Source organism: Rissa tridactyla, chromosome 4 (genome assembly GCF_028500815.1).
Source record: "Rissa tridactyla isolate bRisTri1 chromosome 4, bRisTri1.patW.cur.20221130, whole genome shotgun sequence".
Lineage (NCBI taxonomy): Eukaryota > Metazoa > Chordata > Aves > Charadriiformes > Laridae > Rissa > Rissa tridactyla.
This window is the reverse complement of record NC_071469.1, coordinates 47053240-47074655: the sequence shown is the minus strand read 5'-3', so window position 1 is coordinate 47074655 and position 21416 is coordinate 47053240. Positions and strand designations below refer to the sequence as shown.

General features: G+C 47.4%; 2 protein-coding genes across 7 annotated transcripts in view; one reads left to right on the top strand and one right to left on the bottom strand.

Moving 5' to 3' along the window:
• Positions 1 to 71: 71 nt before the first annotated feature.
• On the bottom strand, positions 72 to 20591 carry DDB2 (damage specific DNA binding protein 2). Of its 5 annotated transcripts, none has more exons than XM_054201349.1 (11): positions 20475 to 20591; positions 14286 to 14469; positions 11306 to 11436; positions 10123 to 10314; positions 7261 to 7427; positions 5445 to 5544; positions 3861 to 4038; positions 3034 to 3179; positions 2592 to 2756; positions 2230 to 2275; positions 72 to 1545 (listed from the first exon to the last, which is right to left on the bottom strand). In XM_054201349.1, the coding sequence occupies exons 1-11, from the start codon at positions 20478 to 20480 to the stop codon at positions 1295 to 1297; spliced, it is 1566 nt and encodes a 521-aa protein (XP_054057324.1). In that variant the 5' UTR covers positions 20481 to 20591; the 3' UTR covers positions 72 to 1294. The 5 variants fall into 5 exon arrangements, with proteins under 5 accessions (XP_054057324.1, XP_054057323.1, XP_054057322.1 ...); XM_054201348.1 differs by lacking the exons at positions 7261 to 7427; positions 20475 to 20591 and adding exons at positions 9142 to 9287; positions 20061 to 20077; XM_054201347.1 differs by lacking the exon at positions 20475 to 20591 and adding an exon at positions 20061 to 20077.
• Positions 19882 to 21416, top strand: part of PACSIN3 (protein kinase C and casein kinase substrate in neurons 3) — a 21539-nt gene continuing 20004 nt past the window's right edge. Inside the window, exon 1 of one of the 2 annotated variants that reach the window (XM_054201356.1) lies at positions 19882 to 20043. The gene's annotated coding sequence lies outside the window, so the exon portion shown is untranslated. Of the gene's footprint in view, positions 20044 to 20322; positions 20348 to 21416 lie in introns of those variants that run through there. The other variant, XM_054201357.1, reaches the window with a different exon arrangement.

The window sequence follows — 21416 nt, the reverse complement described above, 5'->3', positions numbered from 1 at the left end:
TCTAAGAATTCACCAGGCTAGCACCAGTGTGCTCAGTGTTGAAAAACAGGCAGAACTTGCTGCAGTACACCCCCTCCCAAAGTAAATCCCTGATTTACAATCATAGCAGGGTGAGAATTGAGATAACTATTTTTGACTGCAGCAACCATGTGTAGATACAGCTTATAATGCATCCTGCCCAATGTGGAAGGGTCCACTGTAGACGCACTACTATGACTGATATTTACACCACTGTTCTAGGTCTCTTAGCCCTCCTGCAGAAAGGTCAATAACTTCTTCCCCCATACAGAAACAGTTCAGTGGAATGCTCAAAGCAGCCACTCTCTTTATCAAAGAAGAATTTCAGTTTAGTACAAAACTTTATTAATATCAATACTGCAAAACTATAAAAGTGAACATAGAGAATCTGAGCAGGCCTGGAGCCTGTCCCATCCATCAACTTCTGGGAGAGCAACAACGCCCCAGACAACCTTGTAAACAAACTAGAAAAAGCAAAACTTTTCAGTTTAACAGCAGTCTTAAGATCTGGCTCCGAGCATGGGTGTTTGGAAGAAATTCCTCATTTCTGCTTTACACCGCTTCTATCCAACATCCTGAAGCACACAGGCATGGGTGAAAAAAATTACCTAATCAGTGGCAAGAAAAAGGCTGGAGCTCTGAAAATAGAAACTACAGAATCAGTAGATTCCCAGCTGCATGCCACCCTTGCATCCCGAGGCAGATAAAGAGCTCTGGCATTGTCACGTTCTTCGTGGTCTAGTTCCATAGCTGCAAGCACAGAACAGGCTAAGCCTGAGGTCTTGACAGACACCCATTTTCCAAGAAGCTCACATATAGAAGAAATTGGTGTTCCCAAGGCGCCCATCACCTCACCCCTGTGAACATTCTACCTTTTCAGGACGTTAGCTTTGTTAGCAAAGCATTTCTCAGCTCAGTCTGACTAGAACAGGCTGGGCACCCTGTCATGAGCTGTTCCACAGCAGACTACAGGAGATGGTAACCGCTGATAGGTGATGACAAGCAGATGTGGCAGGCTGGAAGCAGTAACTTCAGCAGGATCTGAGAACATCTTTGAAGTTTTCCTAGCACCTCCAAAAATGGGTGGCAACTCCACTTGGAGGAGGAGCTGGGTACTGACACAACTTTCTAGAAGGGGAAGCACGGGGAATCAGGAAAGCAAGAGCAGATCCAGGGAGGAAGGACAAGGTAGACGCCTAATGCCCTGCGTGGCTTATACTGCCCATTGCCAACACTGAATTTGTACCCTGTGATCCGAAAGGATCAAAATACTAAATCATTTCTCTAGATCCTTCCCTTTTTGCTTCCTTCCCTGTGATTTAGAATCGTTGCTTTTTGTTCTCATCTCCTCCAGCTCCAAAGATAGTAAGTTAGCTTTGAGTTTGCTTGTCCCAGGGTTTGCCTGCCTGTGCCCTCCACGTCTGGACAAACTCCAGCTTCCAATCCCCTGTTCTGTCATGGCTTTCAAAAGATGTTCTTGCTTCTTGGCCACCATCTCCTCCCGGCTCCAGATCAGAATATTAAAGCCTGAGAGGAAAAATTAAACACTGTGCATCAGAAACACTACATCAAATATAATACCTTAGGCTATGCCACTAAAATGCCAGAAAATCAAAATGCTTTGTCTGTTCTAAGATATTTCCAAGGTACAGAGGATGCAAAGATACTTATTGCAGACATTATCTCCACATAGCCGTGGAAATTTGATCAAATTAAGACACATAATCAAGTAATTCCTAATCTCATCTGTCAAAGTTTTAAGACCTATAGGCAGCTCCCTTAATCCCATACAGCCTGCAAAAAACCGAGTAATCTTGGCTCTGCAGCCTAGGAAATGAGATAAATTAAACGAAGGGAGAGGGCACAGACAAGCAGGAAAAGACTTCCCTTCTCCCATCATTTTCTGCTACTGTTCCATGGCCAGCAGATGGCAATGGCTCCCTGCTGCGGGGAGGCTTCTCACTCGGCCGGATTCCATGCTCTCAGGAATGTTTCACAGATGACTAGCAACCTGTTTTCTAACTGTAGAGGTGAAGGACTGAAAAGAAGGTCTTGATCTCTTTTACAGATGTAGGAAATTATAGAGGACTACTAGCAAGTGGGATTTCGTAAACCCTCACTTGCTACTTGCTTTAGTCTGGAGAAACAAGCCTGCTCTTTTCTGGGACTGTAACCCCCCCACGCTTAGTGCCCTAAGTTCTCTTTACTTACCCATGCCAGAAGCCAGTGTGTCTCCCATAGGGTTAAATTTATTGAGCTGAAAAAGGAAACAATCAGAGTCTGTAAGAGCATCACTGCTTACGTAACAGTCGTAAGAGCACCACGGCTTATGTAACAGCAACAAACTATCTGGAAAACCCGATGTACCCTAAAGAGTATCCCTAAAGAAAACCCACAGGTGACCATGGACCAGCCCTGCTCGAGTCAGCAGCTTTAGCTGGCAGCCATGCCCCCACGAGAGCATGAGTCTGTCACAAGTAAAGAGGATACTCCTATTGTTCTAGTCCCTAACCCATATCTCTTGGCTGCTGTTCAATACACAGCGGTCCTTTTAGCTGCTGTGCTCAACTCACCGAGATGATACCAGAAGCATTTGGATCATGGAGCTGGCAAACCATCTCCCCAGTGTTGCCATCAAATACATCAACAGTTCGTAGCTCATTCACTGTGTACCCTGGGAACTTAGGGTCTGGGTAGCGACCTGCTACAATGAGGTCGTAGCGAGGATGCCATGTTGCCTAGTCATAAAGCAGAGGGATGGGGAGTTAAGAGAAAGGGACAGAGCTCGTATTGAAACACACCAGACAACCAGCATGTGAGCAACAGTTTGTACATCCCACCCACAGCCTGAGGAACATGGGTATCCTTGGAAGAGTGCTCTGCTGGGAGTTGCAGCAGTGCGAACCTCCACCCACCAATGTAGTATTCTGACCAGAAATCAGCCCGTTCCTGATTTACAGCTGGCTGCTTGCACCAAGCGTGACACTACTCTCAGACTGCACTGGCTTAACTCACCTTAATAGGTGTGAGGTGCTGAAATTGCCGATGTGGATGTGGGATCAGATGTTGCGGCTTGGTCCAGTCTGAAGATGAGTAAACCCTGATTTCACTGCGCTGATCTGTGCTCAGGAGCTTGGCACCATCTGTTGGGCTGAAGTAAGCTAGGAGAGGAGGACAATATGGCAAATAAAAGATGACAATGCTGTGAGTCAAATCAGCAAGAAACAAAAATCACATTTCTCTGATTGGAAACTCATTGCTATGTCTGTAATAGATGAATATGGTCATGTGTCCCAACAGACAAGACTTTACCCGTCTCAAACAAAATCAAAGCTCTTACAAACAGTAAGCTGAAACCTACAGTGCTGGGTTACATAGGAAGAATCATTATTCTAATTTTATAATCACAGAAAGAGACACTGCAAAGACAGGAACTTGCTCATTCAAATGGAACGTTAGTGGAAAAGCTGGAGACGGACACCGGCAGTTTGGACTTCCATGAACAGGTAAAACTGCACCCATGAAACAGAGGTCTGAGTCCCATGCTCTGTCAAAGGAACTGCACAAATAAATTCATTTTTTTAATCTCAGCCACTGCTGATGATTCCACGCTGACCTCTCAAGGCACAGTGCCAGTTTGTACGGCAAGTCTAAGACTGTGCTGCAGCTGCCCTATCCACCTCCCTGCCTCTGGCCACACATTTCCACTGCCTTCCTTGCTTTAACACTAGCTACTGTGCAACATCGAATCTTATCGAAAGCTAACATTGCCACAACAATAAAAGCTGAGCTGAGTGGACTCTCTGCAGTCATTCATGCAATAAAATCCCTATCCAACTCACCTGCATTGACGGGTTTGTCATGAGGAAGCACATGAAGAAAATTCATTTTGTTTTTGATGTTTCTGAGGTCCCAGATTTTGACTGTCTGATCCACAGACGCTGTGGCCAACAACCACTCACATCGGGAGTTAAATTCCACATGAGTCACTTTCTTCCTGTGCAATTTCATCTTCCAAATCTGCAGCAGAAGGAACAGAAAATCACACAGAAAAAAATAATCAAGGCTTGGAGTAAAGAAATGGAATAATCTACTAGTGCAGAGTAAAGTGGTTACACATTTACAGAGTAACAAAGCTTCGAAAATACACCAAGCGTTTATCCACTGGAAACAAGAAAGGAGAAGAATGACCTTGGGAACTAACTGACTAATTTTAGGAGAACTCTGATCCACCAATTTATTACAACTATGAGAAAGGAAAACGCTATCCTTCGTTCATGGAGGGAAGTATTAGTGCCAGTGTACAAAGCAAGATCACATCTGGAATACTTTATGCAGTGCCAGTCTTCCACCTGCAGAAAAAGTAAAACAAACTGGAACAGGTACAGAAAATGTGCTGCTGAGATAACAATAAAAAGGAAAGGCCTGCTTTGCAGGAGAAGACCAAAAGAGCTTGCTTTGTTTACTGTAGTAAAAAAGGTGAGAGGAGATATAATTGGCTTCTAGAAATACATCAGTAAAGCAGCATAAGCGTAGGAGAAATATTTCAATTAACAAGAACAAATGGATATAAACTGTCCATGAATAAATTTATATCTGAAGCTGGAAGATTATTTCTAATCAAAAGGGTGAAGCTGGCCCATCCTCCCTACAACAATGGGTATCTCCCAAGTGCAGAAAAGACCGTCACATTCTTTCAGGAGAAAAAAAACGAAAGGAAGCAACTAACCTTGAATAAGCACAAATCATTTGGAGCACTCCTGACTGCCCACTAATTTACACAGCTGCCTCTGGCCACAGCTCACTGGGTGGCAAACTCTTACAGACATTACCCTTACAGGCAGGAGAAATGGTAATTCCGGTGTGACAGTACAGCAGGCTCTTGAAAGCAGGGCCCGCTCCAACTGTTCTCGTAATATGTTTCTGTACCACTTCAGATTGGAAGGCGCAGCCTGCCTCCGCCTGCCCTCTCGTGTCTAATGGCAGTTAGTGCAATTTCTATCCCAGCATTTGCTGAATTCCACTGTGTCCCTAACTCCAAGGTCACAGAAGGGTATACATTAAAGCAGTATCCCCTAAATGACTCCCATCAGTGCACTAAGTTTCTGGAATTGTGAAGGCTGTTGGCAGAGGGTGCTCACATTTTCAGGTTACCCTATAATTACTCTGGCCAGTAGCAAATACTCTTAAAGAAGAGGCAGCACACAACACAGTCCCTGTTTGGGAATTTTTACCGTTACACTCAACAATGTGAAAATGTCTAACAAATGGCTGAAGTGGAAGACTTCTCACCACCTAGACAATGCGTGGACTCATCTCCTGAGCTGCAAGATACCTGCTCCTCTTTTCAGGGTCCCTGTAGTGTAGGAAAGCACATGAGCCATGAAGATTCCCGTAGAGGAGATGCTGCATGAAGCCATACAAACCTCTTCACCAGATGTGCTGAGCAGGACCACGTTGCCCACATTATCACCTGTCACTACTGCACGGCAGCTTGCAGAAACATCAACGCTGCAGTACCAGCAACTAGAGGGAAAGACAGAAAATCAGTGCTGCCTCCCACAGGCAGTGGTGCTCTGGTTCACATCTTGTCCCTGGCAAGGAAGGCTGCAACAGACTGTAGCTGCAATCTCCTGCCTGATGGTGTGGGCCTGAGTATCAGGAAGGGGGACGGCTTATCCGCAATACTTTCTGTTGGTGACGGAATACGAAGTAACTTTCTAGTCATTTGTGAAGTGCTCATTAGATGGAGTGTGACATATTGGGACAGTGGAAAGCCACTTGGTGCCTGGACATGGGACACACCTTGGGAAAGATCAGAACACCCTTTTGACATTGACAAATGTACAGAAACAGCTTTAAAATGTTTTCCACAAAACACTGAAGCAGCAGTAAAGAAAAGACAAAGGCTTTGGACTGAAAAGTTGAACATCAAACTGTCTCAACTTCATACTCCAGGAAACAAAAGTGAATAGAGACTTATATAATAAAGACATACGTCTTAACACCAGCTCTGCTGGGAGGGGAAAGGCAGTGAGAATAGCTGGGGTCCCTTTGGGAACTTGTTGGGAAAGCTTCACTTGCAAAGACAAACTCTTCTAGAATTCAAGGTCATGGAAGTTAGCATGGTGAGCCTGAAGCCTCCAAAAGGGCAGCAGGGTAAACTCAGTAACCTGAAACTCAGATTGTGCAGGAATGTTTTGTGGCTTTCCTCCTATGCTACCTGAGCTGCTACAGACAAAACAGAACACTGATGACAATGAAGAGGAGGGAGTTATCCTGCTCTTCCCACCCCACACGTTATGAAGTGAAAAGCTGTCTGTTATGGTTTGAGAAACCCACAACAATTTATTGTTGTTTAGACAATTATTCTATCACCCTATGAACCCTCCCCACCCAGGAAGGGGAACTGGAAAAAAACAAGGAAACCCGTGGGTTGAAATATAAACAGATCTAATAGAATAAGACTAGATAATTCACATTAATACTACTAAAGAACCAGTATTGATCCTGATACCAATATAAAATATACAAGGATTATACTCAGCCAATTATGTCAGTAGGAAGCTGTGCGCTCCCAGCAGTGGACAGCAAACATTGGACACTGCGAGCACTACGACTTTGGGAGGAAGGGAACGGCTCAGGGGTCTGGCACCAGGGCAAGAAGTTCTCAGGATCGCAGCTATCATAGCAGAGGGAGAACTTCCCAGCAAACTTCCTAATTTATACTGAATGTGTCATTCATGGAATGAAATAATCCTGTTAGCCAGCTTGAGTCAAGTGCCCAGGTCTCACTCCTCTTCATTCCTGTTCCTGGCTAACTCGAAAACACTGAGACCTTGAAACCCACATACCGTAGCTGACTATAAAGCAAATATTTTCACAAATTCAGACACTAGAGTCTTCTAAAAGTGCAGTTTTCCTGAACATTAGAAGATAAATTAGTCCTGTGTTGCTACCAGGACACTGCAAGACAGGAGATGACATCACCAGAAAGCAACACCAGAAGATGCAGGCAGCATGCTTAGCTACTGTAAAAGCGTAAGTACCCTGTTGCTGCCTAGCTTGTCACCCACCCTGCAGTGCTAGGGTCAGGATCAGGAGCCTGTCTCCAAGCTCCCTCACAGGACCAATTCATACCAAGAGTCTCCTAACGATGGCAAAGATGTTAGAGAGCACGAGAAGCAGCGCAGCATTAACCCCAAGGAACAGAGAATCGACCTTGCAGTGCTCCCTTCTCACCAAACATTATGGTATTCATGGCCACAGTCCGGGGCACGGGAGATCACCTGCACCGCTCTGCCCTCAAGGTCGTGCAGACTTAGGGTGCCATCCCCTGATGCCACATAAAGCTTCACTGCCTCATAAGGACTGAACTTGATGTCTCCGAGAGAATCTCCTGGCCCTTTCTGGAATACACACAAAGCCAAGAGGCATCAAGGTTAGAGTGGAAGACAAAATCTTAATACAACACTCATCTCCTGGAACACACTGCCAGTTTCCCTAAGTACAACGTACTGCTTTGTGACAGGGCTTATACATAAGAACTCTTTTTTCCTTATCTGTTTCCAATCCGAGCACATACATTCTGAGACTTCAAATTCAACCCCACCACTTTGGCCTGCAAACCTCATTAGCAGCATTGCCACTTCTGCGATGGGGGTAGGACTAATGTGCAGCGAACCTCCTGGCTCAGACCAGGCTTAGGAGATTACAAGCAAAATGCAGAAACCACATAAAATCTCATGACAGCCCTGCACCAAGCTTTTCTTACAGAGACTTCATTCACCAGTTCCCTAAGGCTGCTTCCAGTGCTGTATCTGGTCTTTCTCAAGGTACCAGCAGGCAGAATGAGAGGGGTGCAAGGAGAAATCCTATTGCTAACACCATAGCACAGGAATCTTATGTTCTGTGTTATGTTATATTGTTGTCATGTTGTTTTCCCCCAGTCTGTCTACTGAGGAAATGTGGAAATTCTACACTAAGACAGAAAAGAAGGATGCTAGCTGGGAGTCCCCAGACTGTTTGATACTCAAGTGCACTCCATCTGCTGCTCACAGAGCAACTACGTAATAAAGCCTCACTGTAAATACTAGACTTCAAGAAGACAATGAGGATAAAAAAAGGCCCGCCCAAAGAGCCTGCCTGTCCTCACAGCAGTAGGAGGAGGATGGCATGCCCTTTCAAATCCAGATGCCATCACTGCTGTGACAAGCATCCTGCTGGGATACGAGATCCTCACGTCCCAGGACGCAGTCTATCCCTCCTTGCTCACCTGGCCAGTCATCCCCGCACTACTTGGGTTCACCTTCTGCCCTATTACAAGGTTGCAGCTGGAATAGCCAATTTGGAAACCAACCATGAAAGTTGCCACCCCGAAAGAATCAGGTAGGGAAAAGTAAAGAGGAGGCTAACGCAAATTCCCTCACTTACCTTTAAGCATTGAACTGAAGTAACTAACTGAAGAGCTCAGGCTTCCTCGTGAGTCCACAGAAAAAGCAACAGTCTGACAGGGTGATTCTAAACATAGGCAGACAGAGTTGCCTCTAGCAATTCATCTCCTCTTTCTACTCATTAGCGAAGGAGCCCAGACTCTTAATTTTGGTATTTTACATAAGCCCCAAAAGTTAGGTGGGATGAACTGGGGTGATCCTTATGACACACACCACTTGAAGTCAGTGGCATTTGTGGAGAAGCACTGAGGGGACTATAAATTGTCCTGTATAAACCATTTGACAATGAGCAGCACTGTTTACAGGTTCCCCAGGGCACAGAGCTATGGGAGGTTTAAGAACAGAGAGATGAGGAAATCCACTGGCACCCCCACGCTCTCCCATGTATAACAGGAAGTAAGCAGCATCAAAGAGTCCCTCCCCTTCATGAAGAAAAGCTCTCTCCTACCCACCACCCCCAGTTCAGGGAAAAATAAAAAGGGAGAGTGAGCTTCCTTGCAAGAGAGAGGATCCCTGCAATTCAGAGGATAAAGGACATGTATGTGGAGAAGAGGAAGCCCAGCTCCCACGTATTAGAGACAAACATAATGCTCGCTTTCTCCCACTCGTTCTCTCTCTAGCACTCCTGCCAGCAGGACACAGAGGCCCAAAGCATTGCTGTATTTCTTACTCCCAGTCCTCGGTGCTGGTGAAGACCCGGACAGTATTGCCATTAAAATCCTGCAGGGTGGTAGTGCCGGCAACTGACGAAGTGTACAGCTGACTAGGGTTAAAAGGGTTAAACTTCATTCCTGTGATGGCCCCTCCAGCTCCCATCTACAAGGAAGGGGATGAACAAAAGAAAAATCCACTGAGTGATGGGGAAGGAGAAAAGTGTGTTCTGTAAGTCTGCATTCACTGCTATGTCCTTAACAGCAACAGTGAAACACACCACAGTGCTTCAAGGAGGCAAAGACAACCATGACTTCCCACATGATGGCTGTCTAGACAGCTGCCCTCCTGGAGGACAAAATAGGAAATCCTTCAGTCCCCAGGCAATGTACTCGCTGGCTGGCTGGCACCACACTATTTACAAAAAGAGAAAGATGACTCTAGAATTTCTGGAGGATAGACCTCCTCTCACTGTATACCTATGTCAATTTAGAAAGCGGATAAAAGTTACAGAGTCTTTGAGCTCCTGTCAGAATTGGAATGGCTGAATACAGCAACAAGGGGGCACGCCAACCATTCATTCTACCTTTGTTCTGGCTTTAGATAACGGGACTTTGTTTTTCCCCACTCAAAGATGTTTCCTCATCTGACAGAATAGAAGGTGAACAGAGAAAGATCAAGACCTAAACCAGACAGACCCACTCTGCCTATTTGTTTCTGGCATCCCTACAAGATAACTGTTTTGCCAGTTGCTGTATTATTTTTCCACTGAGCACATACCAAGTACTGCTTCATTATGAACTTCCTCAGTTCTCCCCAGCACTGTTCCTAAGTCTGGGATTTAGGAACAGACATGCTATTGCATCTTAGTCCTGCCCCATAGCTGGCTACTCTGCAACCCAAGACCCTTACGTGCTTCTCACAACAGACCTGTTTTGATCTGCAGTATTTGGTGGTAGTCATTTTCCCTCCCACCCACCCCATGCACCCAGAGGCTTACCCCTTTTATGAAGCAGGTTTTAGTAAGTACTTCATGGTCCCAAAGGATGATGTCTCCACCTTTAGAACCAACGGCTACAGTACTGGGGTGTGTTGGATGCCATTCCAGGCATGTCACTCTCCTGTCAAAGGGACTTGCTGTTCGAAAGAGGCGGTATGAGGCAAGAGAACGAAGAAAGGGCAGCTGCAGACACTGTCAAAAAGATAAAGAGAATTATGATTCTTGCAGAGGTTCTCTGAATGAGGAATGCTAACCATTTCTAATTGCCATCAGTGTTAGTACATTCACACAAAATTCAAAGCCTCTCTGTAGAATGAAGAGAACATGCTGTTCCCAAGAGAAACAGCCTGTGACCACACAAATTCGCATCAGCCACAGCACTCAGAAAGCAACAGAAAACTGAGAGATATCACACTTTAAATGATGTACAGGGAGCTAAGCATCAGGGGCTGAGCTAAAAAGGCAGGATATTGTTATTCAGATGAGGAATAGGTACTGCTTGGATGAACTTGGTGATTTATCATTTGGATACTTAAACATAGATAAGTCATCTGGAAAATAAAGCTAGCCCAGGTGCCTCCCACCTATGGATGTTACAGAAAAAGTTAACTTTCAAATGAAAGGAGTAGACTTGATATAATATATCAATATATATATATATAATCAATATCATATCAATATCTCTCTATATATAAAATATTGATATAATATATATAATATATAATATAATATATAATATATTATATATATTATATAATATAATAATATCAATATATATTATATATATGGACTTGATATAATATGTCTGTGAAGAGGAAAAATCAACACCAAACCTGGCATCATTAACATGGTAGAGTGGACACAAAAATAGTACAACAAAACAGGCGTAGCAGTGTGCGAAAGTAGCACTATGCAGTAATTCAATTGGTAGAGTGGGTAAGTTTAAATATGATTCAAGGAAGTACAAAATTAACAGAGGATAAAATGTAGAGTGACAGGGCCGGGTCAACCAAAAGGGAAAGTCATCCCAGCTCTTGCATTTTACAGGATTAAGAAACGTAAGGGTGTGCCACTGTGTATGTGAGAAACTTTAAGCCCCTTTAAAGTTTCCCTGCTTGTGTTGAAGATGTTTTCATGCATGGAATGGAGATGTCCAACAGGTCAGGAAGGAGAAACTCCTCACCCGCCGGAGCTGTGCCCGAATGGAGCCTCCTAGCATGTTCTGGTAGACGTAATGCACAATGCTGCAGTGCCGCTCCAGCTGATGGAAAAGGACTCTGTTATTTCTCACCACAGATCCACCTCCACTCCAACCTGCCGGAGAGAAAAAGAGTAACTTACTGAGAGCCAATGTCATGCTCATTCACTAAACAACATGGGATGATGTCTGCATTTGCTGCTACATTCACGAAAAGCTTCAGCCACAAGACAAAAGTCTCTAAATGATTCTTACAGGTCTAAGCTGCAGCAGCCATTGCAATTATGAAGTCCAGTGCTTCCCACAGCCTGACAGAGCTTTGTGTATGCTTCCTCTCGTTAAATCTTCCATCTCCTTGCCAAAGATTTATCAAAAAGATAACAGCAGAAGCCTATAGCAATGCCACAGGTAGTGCATCTCTTGAACTGTATACAATTTGAATGGTTCATACCCAAAACACAACGAAGCTATCCAAAGCCCCAACAACTTGGAAATACCCCATGGGAGGTGGTAAACTCCTGGGTACAGCAAAGGGAAGGTCAGACGTGTGACCAGCAGAAACGTTAACACCTGAAAATTCCCCAAGCGTAGCAACATGAGTTCCCACACAGTTCCTGAAACGCCTGCTTGTGAATCAGAATTTTCGATCTGCTTGTGCTGTAGCCCATACGGTCTGCCTACAGCACTGCGAGTTTTGTCTTTGATAATAGAGTTGCTGACGCCTCATCGCCTGAAAACCTTTCTGTTCGGAGTGATTTCTGCTGAGAGTACAGCATGCTTCTAAATTTTGCTCATGTTCCAAGTTTTTATCTTCAGGGACCTTTACATAAAAAACAGATCTGTTCAATACTGTGTCTGTGATCTAATCATCCCCACGGCGACGGTCTGCAACACCCCAGGGCATCTAAACATCAAAACCATTTCTTAAGAAACAAAACTGCTATTCTCATTTAAGGATATAAAAAAACCAAGACGGAAAACATAGGGATCATTCTGTATGATTAGAACTTAAACAAAATCTTTAATGCAACACTGGAGCCTAGAAATGCACAGATGTGAAACTAAACTTCTTTGTTCACATGCCAACATAGTGCCAACCCTTGTCACACCTGTTGAAATAGGTATAAAAGTATTTATATTCTAATTACTTCTTTTCACAGAAGAATTAGCATCCACAGTTCCTTCTTCAGAGGTGATGGAAATGGAGGTATTTTTTACAAATTCCATTACATTATGAAGGATAATTTATTAAGAAAGAAACTTTTTAGAAATGGCCTTTTTAGAATCTGCTGGAAGAAACCCTTTAAAACCCTTTAAAAAGGTGTTTCAATTGCAAGAAACTGCATCTGTCCCATATGGCTCAGGAGAATTTTTTTTTTCCAAAACACATAAAAATCAAAACTGGAACACAGAATGGAAAAGCTCAAATGCAAAGGTCTTCATCTTTTTAAAAAAAGGTTTAAAGGAAAAATATGATTGGTCTAATTTTTCCAAAGTACTAGCTATATCCAATTCCCTCTGAATCTTACAGGAGCTGCAGATGCTTACCAAATATAAAAATCAGGCCATGAAGTTACAATGAAAATCATCTAGCTAAATTAACTACAGAAGATGCTTTAACTATCCACAGTTAATGCACAGAACTCCTTTCAAACAGAGTATTTTGCCTCCGCATCCACTGTTCACACTGCCAACTGCTCCAAGTTTGAAGTTATACACCAGACAATGGAAATGTACAAAATCGTAGAACTCCTGTATCTCTGACTGTTGAAACACACTTCAGTAATTTCTGGATCCTTAAAGCCAAAATTGTACAGAAAGTGTGTAATATTTCCACACAAGGCAGTAACTCTAGCAATCTCCTAAAAAAAGATAGAATTAAAGGCTTTATCTGAGAAAAAGAGGCTGAGGGGAGACCTCACCGCTCTCTACAGTGATCTGAACAGGTTGTAACAAGGTGGGCGTCGGTCTCTTATCCCAAGTAACAAGTGATAGGATGAGCAAAAATGGCCTCGAGTTGCACCAGGGGAAGTTTAGATTTGATATTAGGAAGAATTTCTTCATCAAAAGGGTTTTCAAGCATTGGCACAGGCTGCCCAGGGAAGTGGTGGAGTCACCATCCCTAGGGGTATTTAAAGACATGTAGATGTGGTCCTTATGGACATGGTTTAGTGGTGGACTTGCTAGTGTTAGGTTAATGGTTGGACTCGATGATCTTCAGGGCCTTTTCCAACCTAAATGATTCCACGATTCTATGAAAATACTCCTTACTATAGCTGAAGCCTACACAACTTTCTTGATAATGCAAAGCATTAACTTTTCCAGTATCTTAGAACTTAATCACCTCTCATTGTATTGAAAATCTTTAAGAGTTTTTTAAAGTTACATACTAAAGGGAAAAAATGCACATGAGAAGTGATTACTGGAAATTCTGTCCAGTCTAATCTGAACATAGAGGTAGAAAGTATTCCTACTTACAGTAGAAAAAGTTAGAATATGCAAAGAATCTGCCAGAAAAGTCAGCTTAGACTGGGTGCTGTAGGATATCAACCTTACAACTAGGAAACTCCATTAAGAATTGCATGGGAGAAGAAACAATATGTTACCGAGATTGGCCTGTCCTACAATAAAGCAGACATCTGGTAATTCAGGAATTCCACATATCTTAACCACCCTCAAATGAGCTGTGCCAGCATCTTCAGTGAGCAGGCTTCTACCAAGGGGTATGGAGTCTCAAAAATGAAATGCTTGTCCACGCGTGCGCACACATACACACTCTCACCAGACAGATAACTGGAGGATGTACTACCCCGATACATGTCCGTGTATCGCTTCAATATATAACCCCGTCTGAACAATCATGTCTGAACACGCTTCTTGGCATTCTCCCTCTTCAACCAGTCGATACACGTCATTTAGGGTAAATCTGATTGGGAGAAACAGTAAAGATCTGAGGAAATGTTACCGATTTTCTCTGGGGGTTTGGATGCTTTTCTCACAAACAACCTCTTTGCTTGTGGCTCATTCCCTAGTTCCTTGTAGTCCGGTTTCCTCTTCCCAGCTGATTTTGCCTCTTCCAGCCCATGCTCATGTGCCCTCTCATGTTTCTTGTCCTTTGGCTGGTTCACTGGAGCCATTCTGTATGACCACTAAAAGCAAACAAAGCATGGAAGGTAAGACCGTCATATACTTTTAACTAGAAGACAGAAAAACTGTAATGAAACCTATCCCAGTGGTCTGAAAGTAGTGATTATACCTGTACCCTCTTCCATCAGCATGACACTAGCTTTTTGTTGTGCTCTGCTAAAGAGGGGAACAGGTTCAATAAACTCTTCTTTGTTCACATATGAAAATCAACGTAACCTAAAGCACTAGAATATGTTTTGACAGATGTGTTTCTACCGAACTTTCAAGCTTAAAACCCACAGATCTGCATAAAGTACATCTGTGAAACCACACAATACCCTAACTGTTTCTCTGGTAGCTCACACTGAGCTCTTTAGATTCAGCTAAGAAAAAGGTCAGAGCTTTTACGACGATGGCCAAGGCCGACTGGTCTTCCACCAAATCTGCTCAGAAGGTACTTCCTATTTAACGGCCACTTTTCCTTGTAACCAGGTATTTGGATCAGGCTCCTACACTGGCTGCCAACCACACTTGAGCAGCTCTTCTGACCCGCCCAGGGATGGATGCAGCGACTCGTGCCTCTGCAAACGGGGGCCAAAACCCCACCGGGCCCCGGTGAAAGGCGCGGGCCTGCCGCAGCCTTCCTCCTGCTGGCCGCCGGGCCGGGCCGGGCCGGGCTGGGCCCCGCACACCCTCCGCAGCCGCAGATCCCCCCCGCCCCGAAGATCCTCGTACAGGCTGATCCCAAGCTGGCGCTAAATTTATTTATAATTCGCGAATGGCTGTCGCGGATGTGTTAAATATAGTCCGGCGGGCACCGCGCAATCTCCAAATAGCGCCCACCCCGCGCCGCCGGGCCTCACCCTAGCCCCAGGCCCGGCCCCGGCCCGGCTCCCCAGCGGCCTGGGCGGGCAGGGCCGTCCCGCTCTCACCTGCGCTACAGCGGCCTCCGCTCCCCCAAGCGCGGCCGAGGACGGCGGGCGGCAGCCGGCCCCTCCCCCGCGGTTTCATAACCGGGGCGGGAAGGCGGGGGGAGCGGCTCCCGCCGCGGCCCCGGGGGAAAGGCTCCCCCGCCGGCCGCCCGCCCCTGGGGAGCGGCGCCGAGCCCGCCGGCCATGGCGGCCCCGCAGGGCGCGCCCGGCCCTTCGCCGCTGAGGGGCAGGGGGAGGCCGGGGAGCGCTCGGGGCCGCTGCTCCCCACCCCCGCCGCCGTCCTTACCCCCTGCCGGCTTCCCCCCCGGCTGCGCTGGTATGGGAGGCGGCCGCCAGGCTCACGCTGGGCCCGGGGGTCTGGCCCGAAACACGCATAGTCTGTGAGGTGTCCCTTTGGCAGTTTATCGTGTTGCTTTTTTGGTGCGGGTTTTATAACCTTACGTACTTAATTATTTTCTGGAGCACCAAATTGGCACGTTAAAGCTGCATTGGTGAGGGCCCAAAATACATCAACCAAAAAAAAAGACACTATTTCAAAACACAACTTCCACAAAAAGATGCACCTGGTGGTGGAACTCAACAGGAAAAAAAGTGCACTTTAAAGGCAGATAAAAAAAGTTAACGGACAGTCAGCTCAGAGACAACCAGATTTTACGCGCCGAAGCAGACAAGAAAGGGGAAGTAAGAGCCCTACCAACACAGCTGGTGGTACCAGCACATCCCCTGTCACCTGCAAAGGGGGCTGCTGTCTGCCCGCCATCTCGCATGGGGAACCTTATCTCCAGAGCTGCAGGGTCTCATGCTTCAGGCCTACCAGTAACCATGCTGAGTAATTAAGGTTTGGTCATCCACACAACAGGCTATGAACGCAGGTCCTAAAATATCTGTACATAACCACTCCCTTGAATTGTGGGGGTTTGGTTTTGGGTGTTGCTGAATGACATACACAAAAAATTATAACCGCTGACAACACAGTCTGGTTTTGAACATACATATCAACCCGATCAGCAAATCTTAAAGTCTTATCAGGCACTTCTGTAATACACAACATTCTTAGAACTGTATACATTAGCAAAAAATAGCAAGAGGAGTAATTGAACGTAGCACTTCCCTTCTTCCCTCTGAAGCCTTGATTTCCAGGAAGGGAAACTACGATAAAAACAGATTCTTCTTATCTTGACAGTTTTATCTATAGGTCTGCAGAAGTCATCACCATTGTAGACAGAATCTATGGAGTTCATCAGGAATCACTAACAAAACACAAATTACATAAATCTTACTGTTTTGGGTTTCATATGCTTTAAAAGGGGTACATTTCAAAAATTTTAAATTAAAAAAGGGGTCCAGGTACCAACCTTCTTAAAGGAGATGGAAAGACTTGTACGGATTTCAATGTTCCATGTATTAATCCCAAAGAAAACTCTGACACTATTATCCAAGTTATCTCCAGCAAAGATGTGCACTCCCTGACCCTGCTCCATTTCTTTCCCAGCAGTAGCGTCCCCCGTGCAGAGCACACACACAATAACCTGTGTGTTTCCCTCTTAGAGCTATCATGGTTAGCATTTTTTGGAATGGAATGGAATGGAATATTTCAGTTGGAAGGGACCTACAACAACCATCTAGTCCAACTGCCTGACCAAAAGTTAAAGCATGGTATTAAGGGCATTGTGCAAATGCCTCTTCAACACTGACAGGCTCGGGGCATTGACCGCTTTTCTATGAAGCCTGTTCCAGTGTTTGACCACCCTCATAGTAAAGAAATGCTTCCTGATGTCCAGTCTAAACCTCCCCTGGCACAGCTTTGAACCACTGCCCCGCATCCTATCACTGGATACCAGGGAGAAGAGCTCAGCACCTCCTTCTCCACTTCTTCTCCTTGGGGAGCTGTAGAGAGCAGTAAGGTCACCCCTCAACCTCCTTTTCTCCAAACTAGACAAGCCCAAAGTCCTCAGCCGCTCCTCACCAGCCCTTTCACCAGCGTTGTTGCCCTCCTCTGGACACATTCAAGGACCTTCACATTCTGCTTACATTGTGGGGCCCAGAACAACACACAGTACTCAAGGTGAGGCCGCACCAATGCTGAATACAGCGCTAAACACAGTACGCTAAATACAGTAATTTTATCAATTACTAACCCCAGGTTTGCTTTCTCTCTAGAGAATCACCAGATATTTTTGTAATTATTATTCACTAAGGACAAGAATAGCAGATAGTACACAAATCACACGCAGAAGAAATGCGACTGGCCTGGGGTGCCACATCCCAGTGTCCGTGCACTGAGCTGTCTGTACAGTACGCTGAGCAAGCCAGAGAAAGAGTAATTTGAAAAAATATTTTTATATGTATTTACAGTCTCACACTCTGAACTACAGTATGCAGCAAAGTCAGAGGAGTACAATTACGTGTGGGCAGGATATTAGGCTTATTTTTATGATGCCTTTTGTCTGATGTACAATTATGTTGAGGCTCTGCCTTAGTTATGGGACATGGTTCTCTACTGCAGAATAAAGCTGTCTTGTCACCAGGTCTGGTAAAGCTATATTGTGACTAAGACCATCAGCTTCACAGTATTTGTAATACCATTAGGTATTCTGCCTTCTTGTCGCCAGAATCTTTTTCCAAAGCATGAATATTTTTGGCTACTTTAGTCTGACTACTGATGTAAAGAGTACCATTACAGCAACCAGAGTTTGGCGTGCATATGAACACAAGCCTATATTCCACTAAAAAGAAGGAAAAAATACATAATCCTAAAGAGATTAATGAGAAAGAGTAAATATCATGCTATCTGACCTCCTTCTATCCCATGACCATTACTAAGCTGCCCCGCTCTAGGAAAATGAACAAAATTATCACTATTGTAATGACCTCGTTTACCGGAGTACCCTGTTTTCCCTAAGCCATTCCAGCCTTGGAGAAAAAGACTGCAGCAGCCACGCTATGTAGGACCCTCGCCTTGCCGTCAGTATTGGGGGCGGCCAGGTCCCAAACAAAAAGCGTCTATCTTAAATGCTCAGCACTTGGGATATCAATATCAAAATTGGCATGAAGACATAACCTAGGGCAAATGCTGGATATAGAGTATTAATGTATGACAGATGTTTGCATTTTCTGTACTTCATTAGCATATATAAATTAGATAATGGAATTAAAATCTCAGAATTTAATTGGAGAGTATCTGTGGCAAAGAGTTGGGTTTGGTTTTATTTTAGTGAAATACAAAGTTGATGCTTATATTCTCAACTATAAGACAAGCATCTTGCTGCTCTTTTTGAAAGGAAGCTTACAGTCACACCACACCCAGTGACTTGTCATGGATGCCCACCTTCCAGTGACCCCACACAGATAAAAGTGAACAGGATTGACCTCAAAACAAATTACATGGAATGGTTTCTAATGTCCACTCTCCAACACAGCAGTTCATCATATCTGAAGGGCCTCAGTACAGTTATATTTCTGGCTCCTATGAAACGTGGGGCACTTGTAAAGAGGGAGAGAAAACAACCCAGTACTGCTCCAGAGAAGCGGGAGCACAGATTTATGGCATACTCTTTCCTCTCTTCGTCCTGCAAGGCTCTCAGTCTTTCCTTTCTCCACTCACTGAATAAACATCACTGCAAGGAGCTGGTCCTTGGAGTTGTGTCCCAAGTCACTTGGAAGCAGCCAAGAGGAGGTGGGACAGCGCGGCCTCCCAGCGCTCCTCCTGCAAGCCCTGCCCCAGCGTCATGGGGAATCTCACCCGGGGCCTGGCGTTAGAAATGGAAACTCTGGCAGGCAAACTCCCTGGCATTTAGAAGGAGCTGGTTGCAGCCGAGAGACTCTGAGGTCTTAAAGATGAGGTCCGGATTATTCAGCTAAAGGTTTTCAGAGGAAAGGGAGAGTGACCGAACAGAGTCAGCGGGATCAGGCTGAAAGAGAAAGAAGGATGCAGGGCCAAGCTGAGGTGACGCCGCTCTCCGGCCCAGGGAGTGTGACCTGGGCCACGCTTAGAAGCGCGGGCACTGCTCTCCACTTGGGTGGGAGCAGGGCTCGGGGAGCCCGCTGGGCCTGCTGCTCCAGCACCCCAGGCTGGCTCCGGGCCCTGCAGGTCAGCTGGCCAGTACAGCGCACAAAACAACCAACCAAAAACTAACTAAAGCCCCAAATCCAGTGGGCAACACCGAGAAGCGCCCAACTCCTCGGGCTTGGTCTGACCATCACCCAGGGCCGCCTCCCTCCCTCTCCCGGCGCCCGCCATGACGGGGGGGCGACCCGGCCGGCGCGGCCTCCCCCAGGGAGAGTGCAGCCCCCCGACCCGCGCCTCAGGGCCGACCCCAGGCCCTCCCCGTGGAGGGGGAACCGCGGCGGGACGCGGCGCTGCTCCCCCAGCCTCGCCCCCGGCCCCACCTGCCTGGGCAGAGCCCGCTCGGCGGCGGCGGCCGCCCGTTAATTGGATCAAGAGCCCGGCGGAGGGGGCGGGGAGGGGGGAGCCTCGCCGGAGCTGCCCCGCCGCCACCGGAGTGCCCACAGCCCAGCCGGGCCCGCCCCGCCGGGAGCTGCTGGAGGCGGGGCGGGAGCCCCCGCGTCCCGCGGCTGAAATAGGGGGAGGGCCCGGCCCTCTCCCAGCCCAGGTGGCCGCTGCCCGCCGACCGCACCGCTGTGGCGAGCCGCGCCGCCTGCGAGGTAAGCAGCGGGGTCACCTCTGCCGGAGCTGTGGCTCCGCTTCCCCCGGGCCGGGCGCCCCCCGTCTGCCGGGACTCCTTTCGGACCTGTTCCCCGTGGGGTGCCGGGGGTCCCGGCGGCAGAGCCCGGCCCCCTCCAGCCGCCCCGCGGCGGGCAGCGCAGCTCGGGAAGCGCTGGCGGCTGCGAGGGAAAAGTTTCCTCATGGAAAGGGGGTGGGTGGGGGAGGCGGTGCCCGGCCGGGCGCTGCCTGTGGGTAGAAGGGGATCGGGAGGCGGCGCGGCTCGACTCGGCGCGGGGACCCCCGGTAAGCGCGGGGGAGCGGCGGGGCTGGGAGGGGCGGCTAGTTCGCGGTCCCCGGCAGGTTGGCTCGCAGGAGGTTGGGGGAAGCTCCCGGGAGGGCTCCGGTCACTCCGCGTCCCCGCCAGCCTGACCTTCATCGGGTGCCCCGCCGCCGGCCTCCCCGGAGCCGGCCTGCCACCGCCCCGTCGCCGGGGGCTGCAGAGGTTCCCCCTCCCTCCGGAGCCATCGCCTCCGCTCCGCGGCGGGGACAGGGGCCCCTTTGTGCCGGATCCGTGTTGAGCCGCTTCCCACTCTGAAACCGGAGCCGCGGGCGCTGGCAGCGCTGTGGCGGAGAGGGGTAAAGCGGATTCCCAGGACCCTCTGGGGGAAGGGGCCTGGCTGGGGCCCAGGCTCGGGGGGCTGCATCCCCTCATGTCGCCGGGGGGTCCGCGCTGTCAGCCGGGCTGTTAACGGCCGGAGTGCGACAAACGGGACGGTGCCGGCCTTGCTCGTCCTCTTCCTCCCTTCTGTCCGTCGACAGCCGTCGTGGTGTGGGGCAGGGCGGTGGTGTCGCCTGGCCCCTGGCAGCCCGCCGGGGTTACCGCGTCCTCTCTGGCGCAGGGCAGGAGAAAGCTGATAAACGTGGAGGGTATTAGTGGGCCTGAACATCGAGTGCTTGAGAAGACAGTCTATGATTTGTCACTGTGTGTGAGAAGACGGAGACGTGATCTCCACAAAGCTATCGATAAGTGAAGCTAGCGTGGCCCAAACGTGTTAACCGGTTTCACTGCTTTCTGTGCCAACTATGTGTTCTTTGCTTGCTTCAGTTCTTCGGGCCCGCAGAAGGCTCAGAGCTCGGTGGTGAGGGGCAGGTTAGGTGACCACCGCTGGGCACTTGCTCATGGCCCTAGGACGTAGTCTGGCCTTTTTGTTTGCTCTGCAACCCTCCTTATTCTACGTCCTGACACGAGAGATGAGCCTCTCTTCACTTCAAATCCACTGCTGGTCTAATTCGCATGAAGGAATTTCTGATAACGATGGTAACTGATTGCAGTGCAGAACCCTAGCAGAGCCTCCCACTCCACCCTGGAACT

Excerpts from the sequence above, each read along its gene's own strand:
- DDB2 (XM_054201349.1), bottom strand. Across the intron at positions 5,545-7,260 it reads CATGAATACCATAATGTTTG|TTGCTGGTACTGCAGCGTTG; the intron begins GTGAGAAGGGAG and ends CTTTCCCTCTAG. Across the intron at positions 2,757-3,033 it reads AGCACCTCACACCTATTAAG|GCAACATGGCATCCTCGCTA; the intron begins GTGAGTTAAGCC and ends CTTTATGACTAG.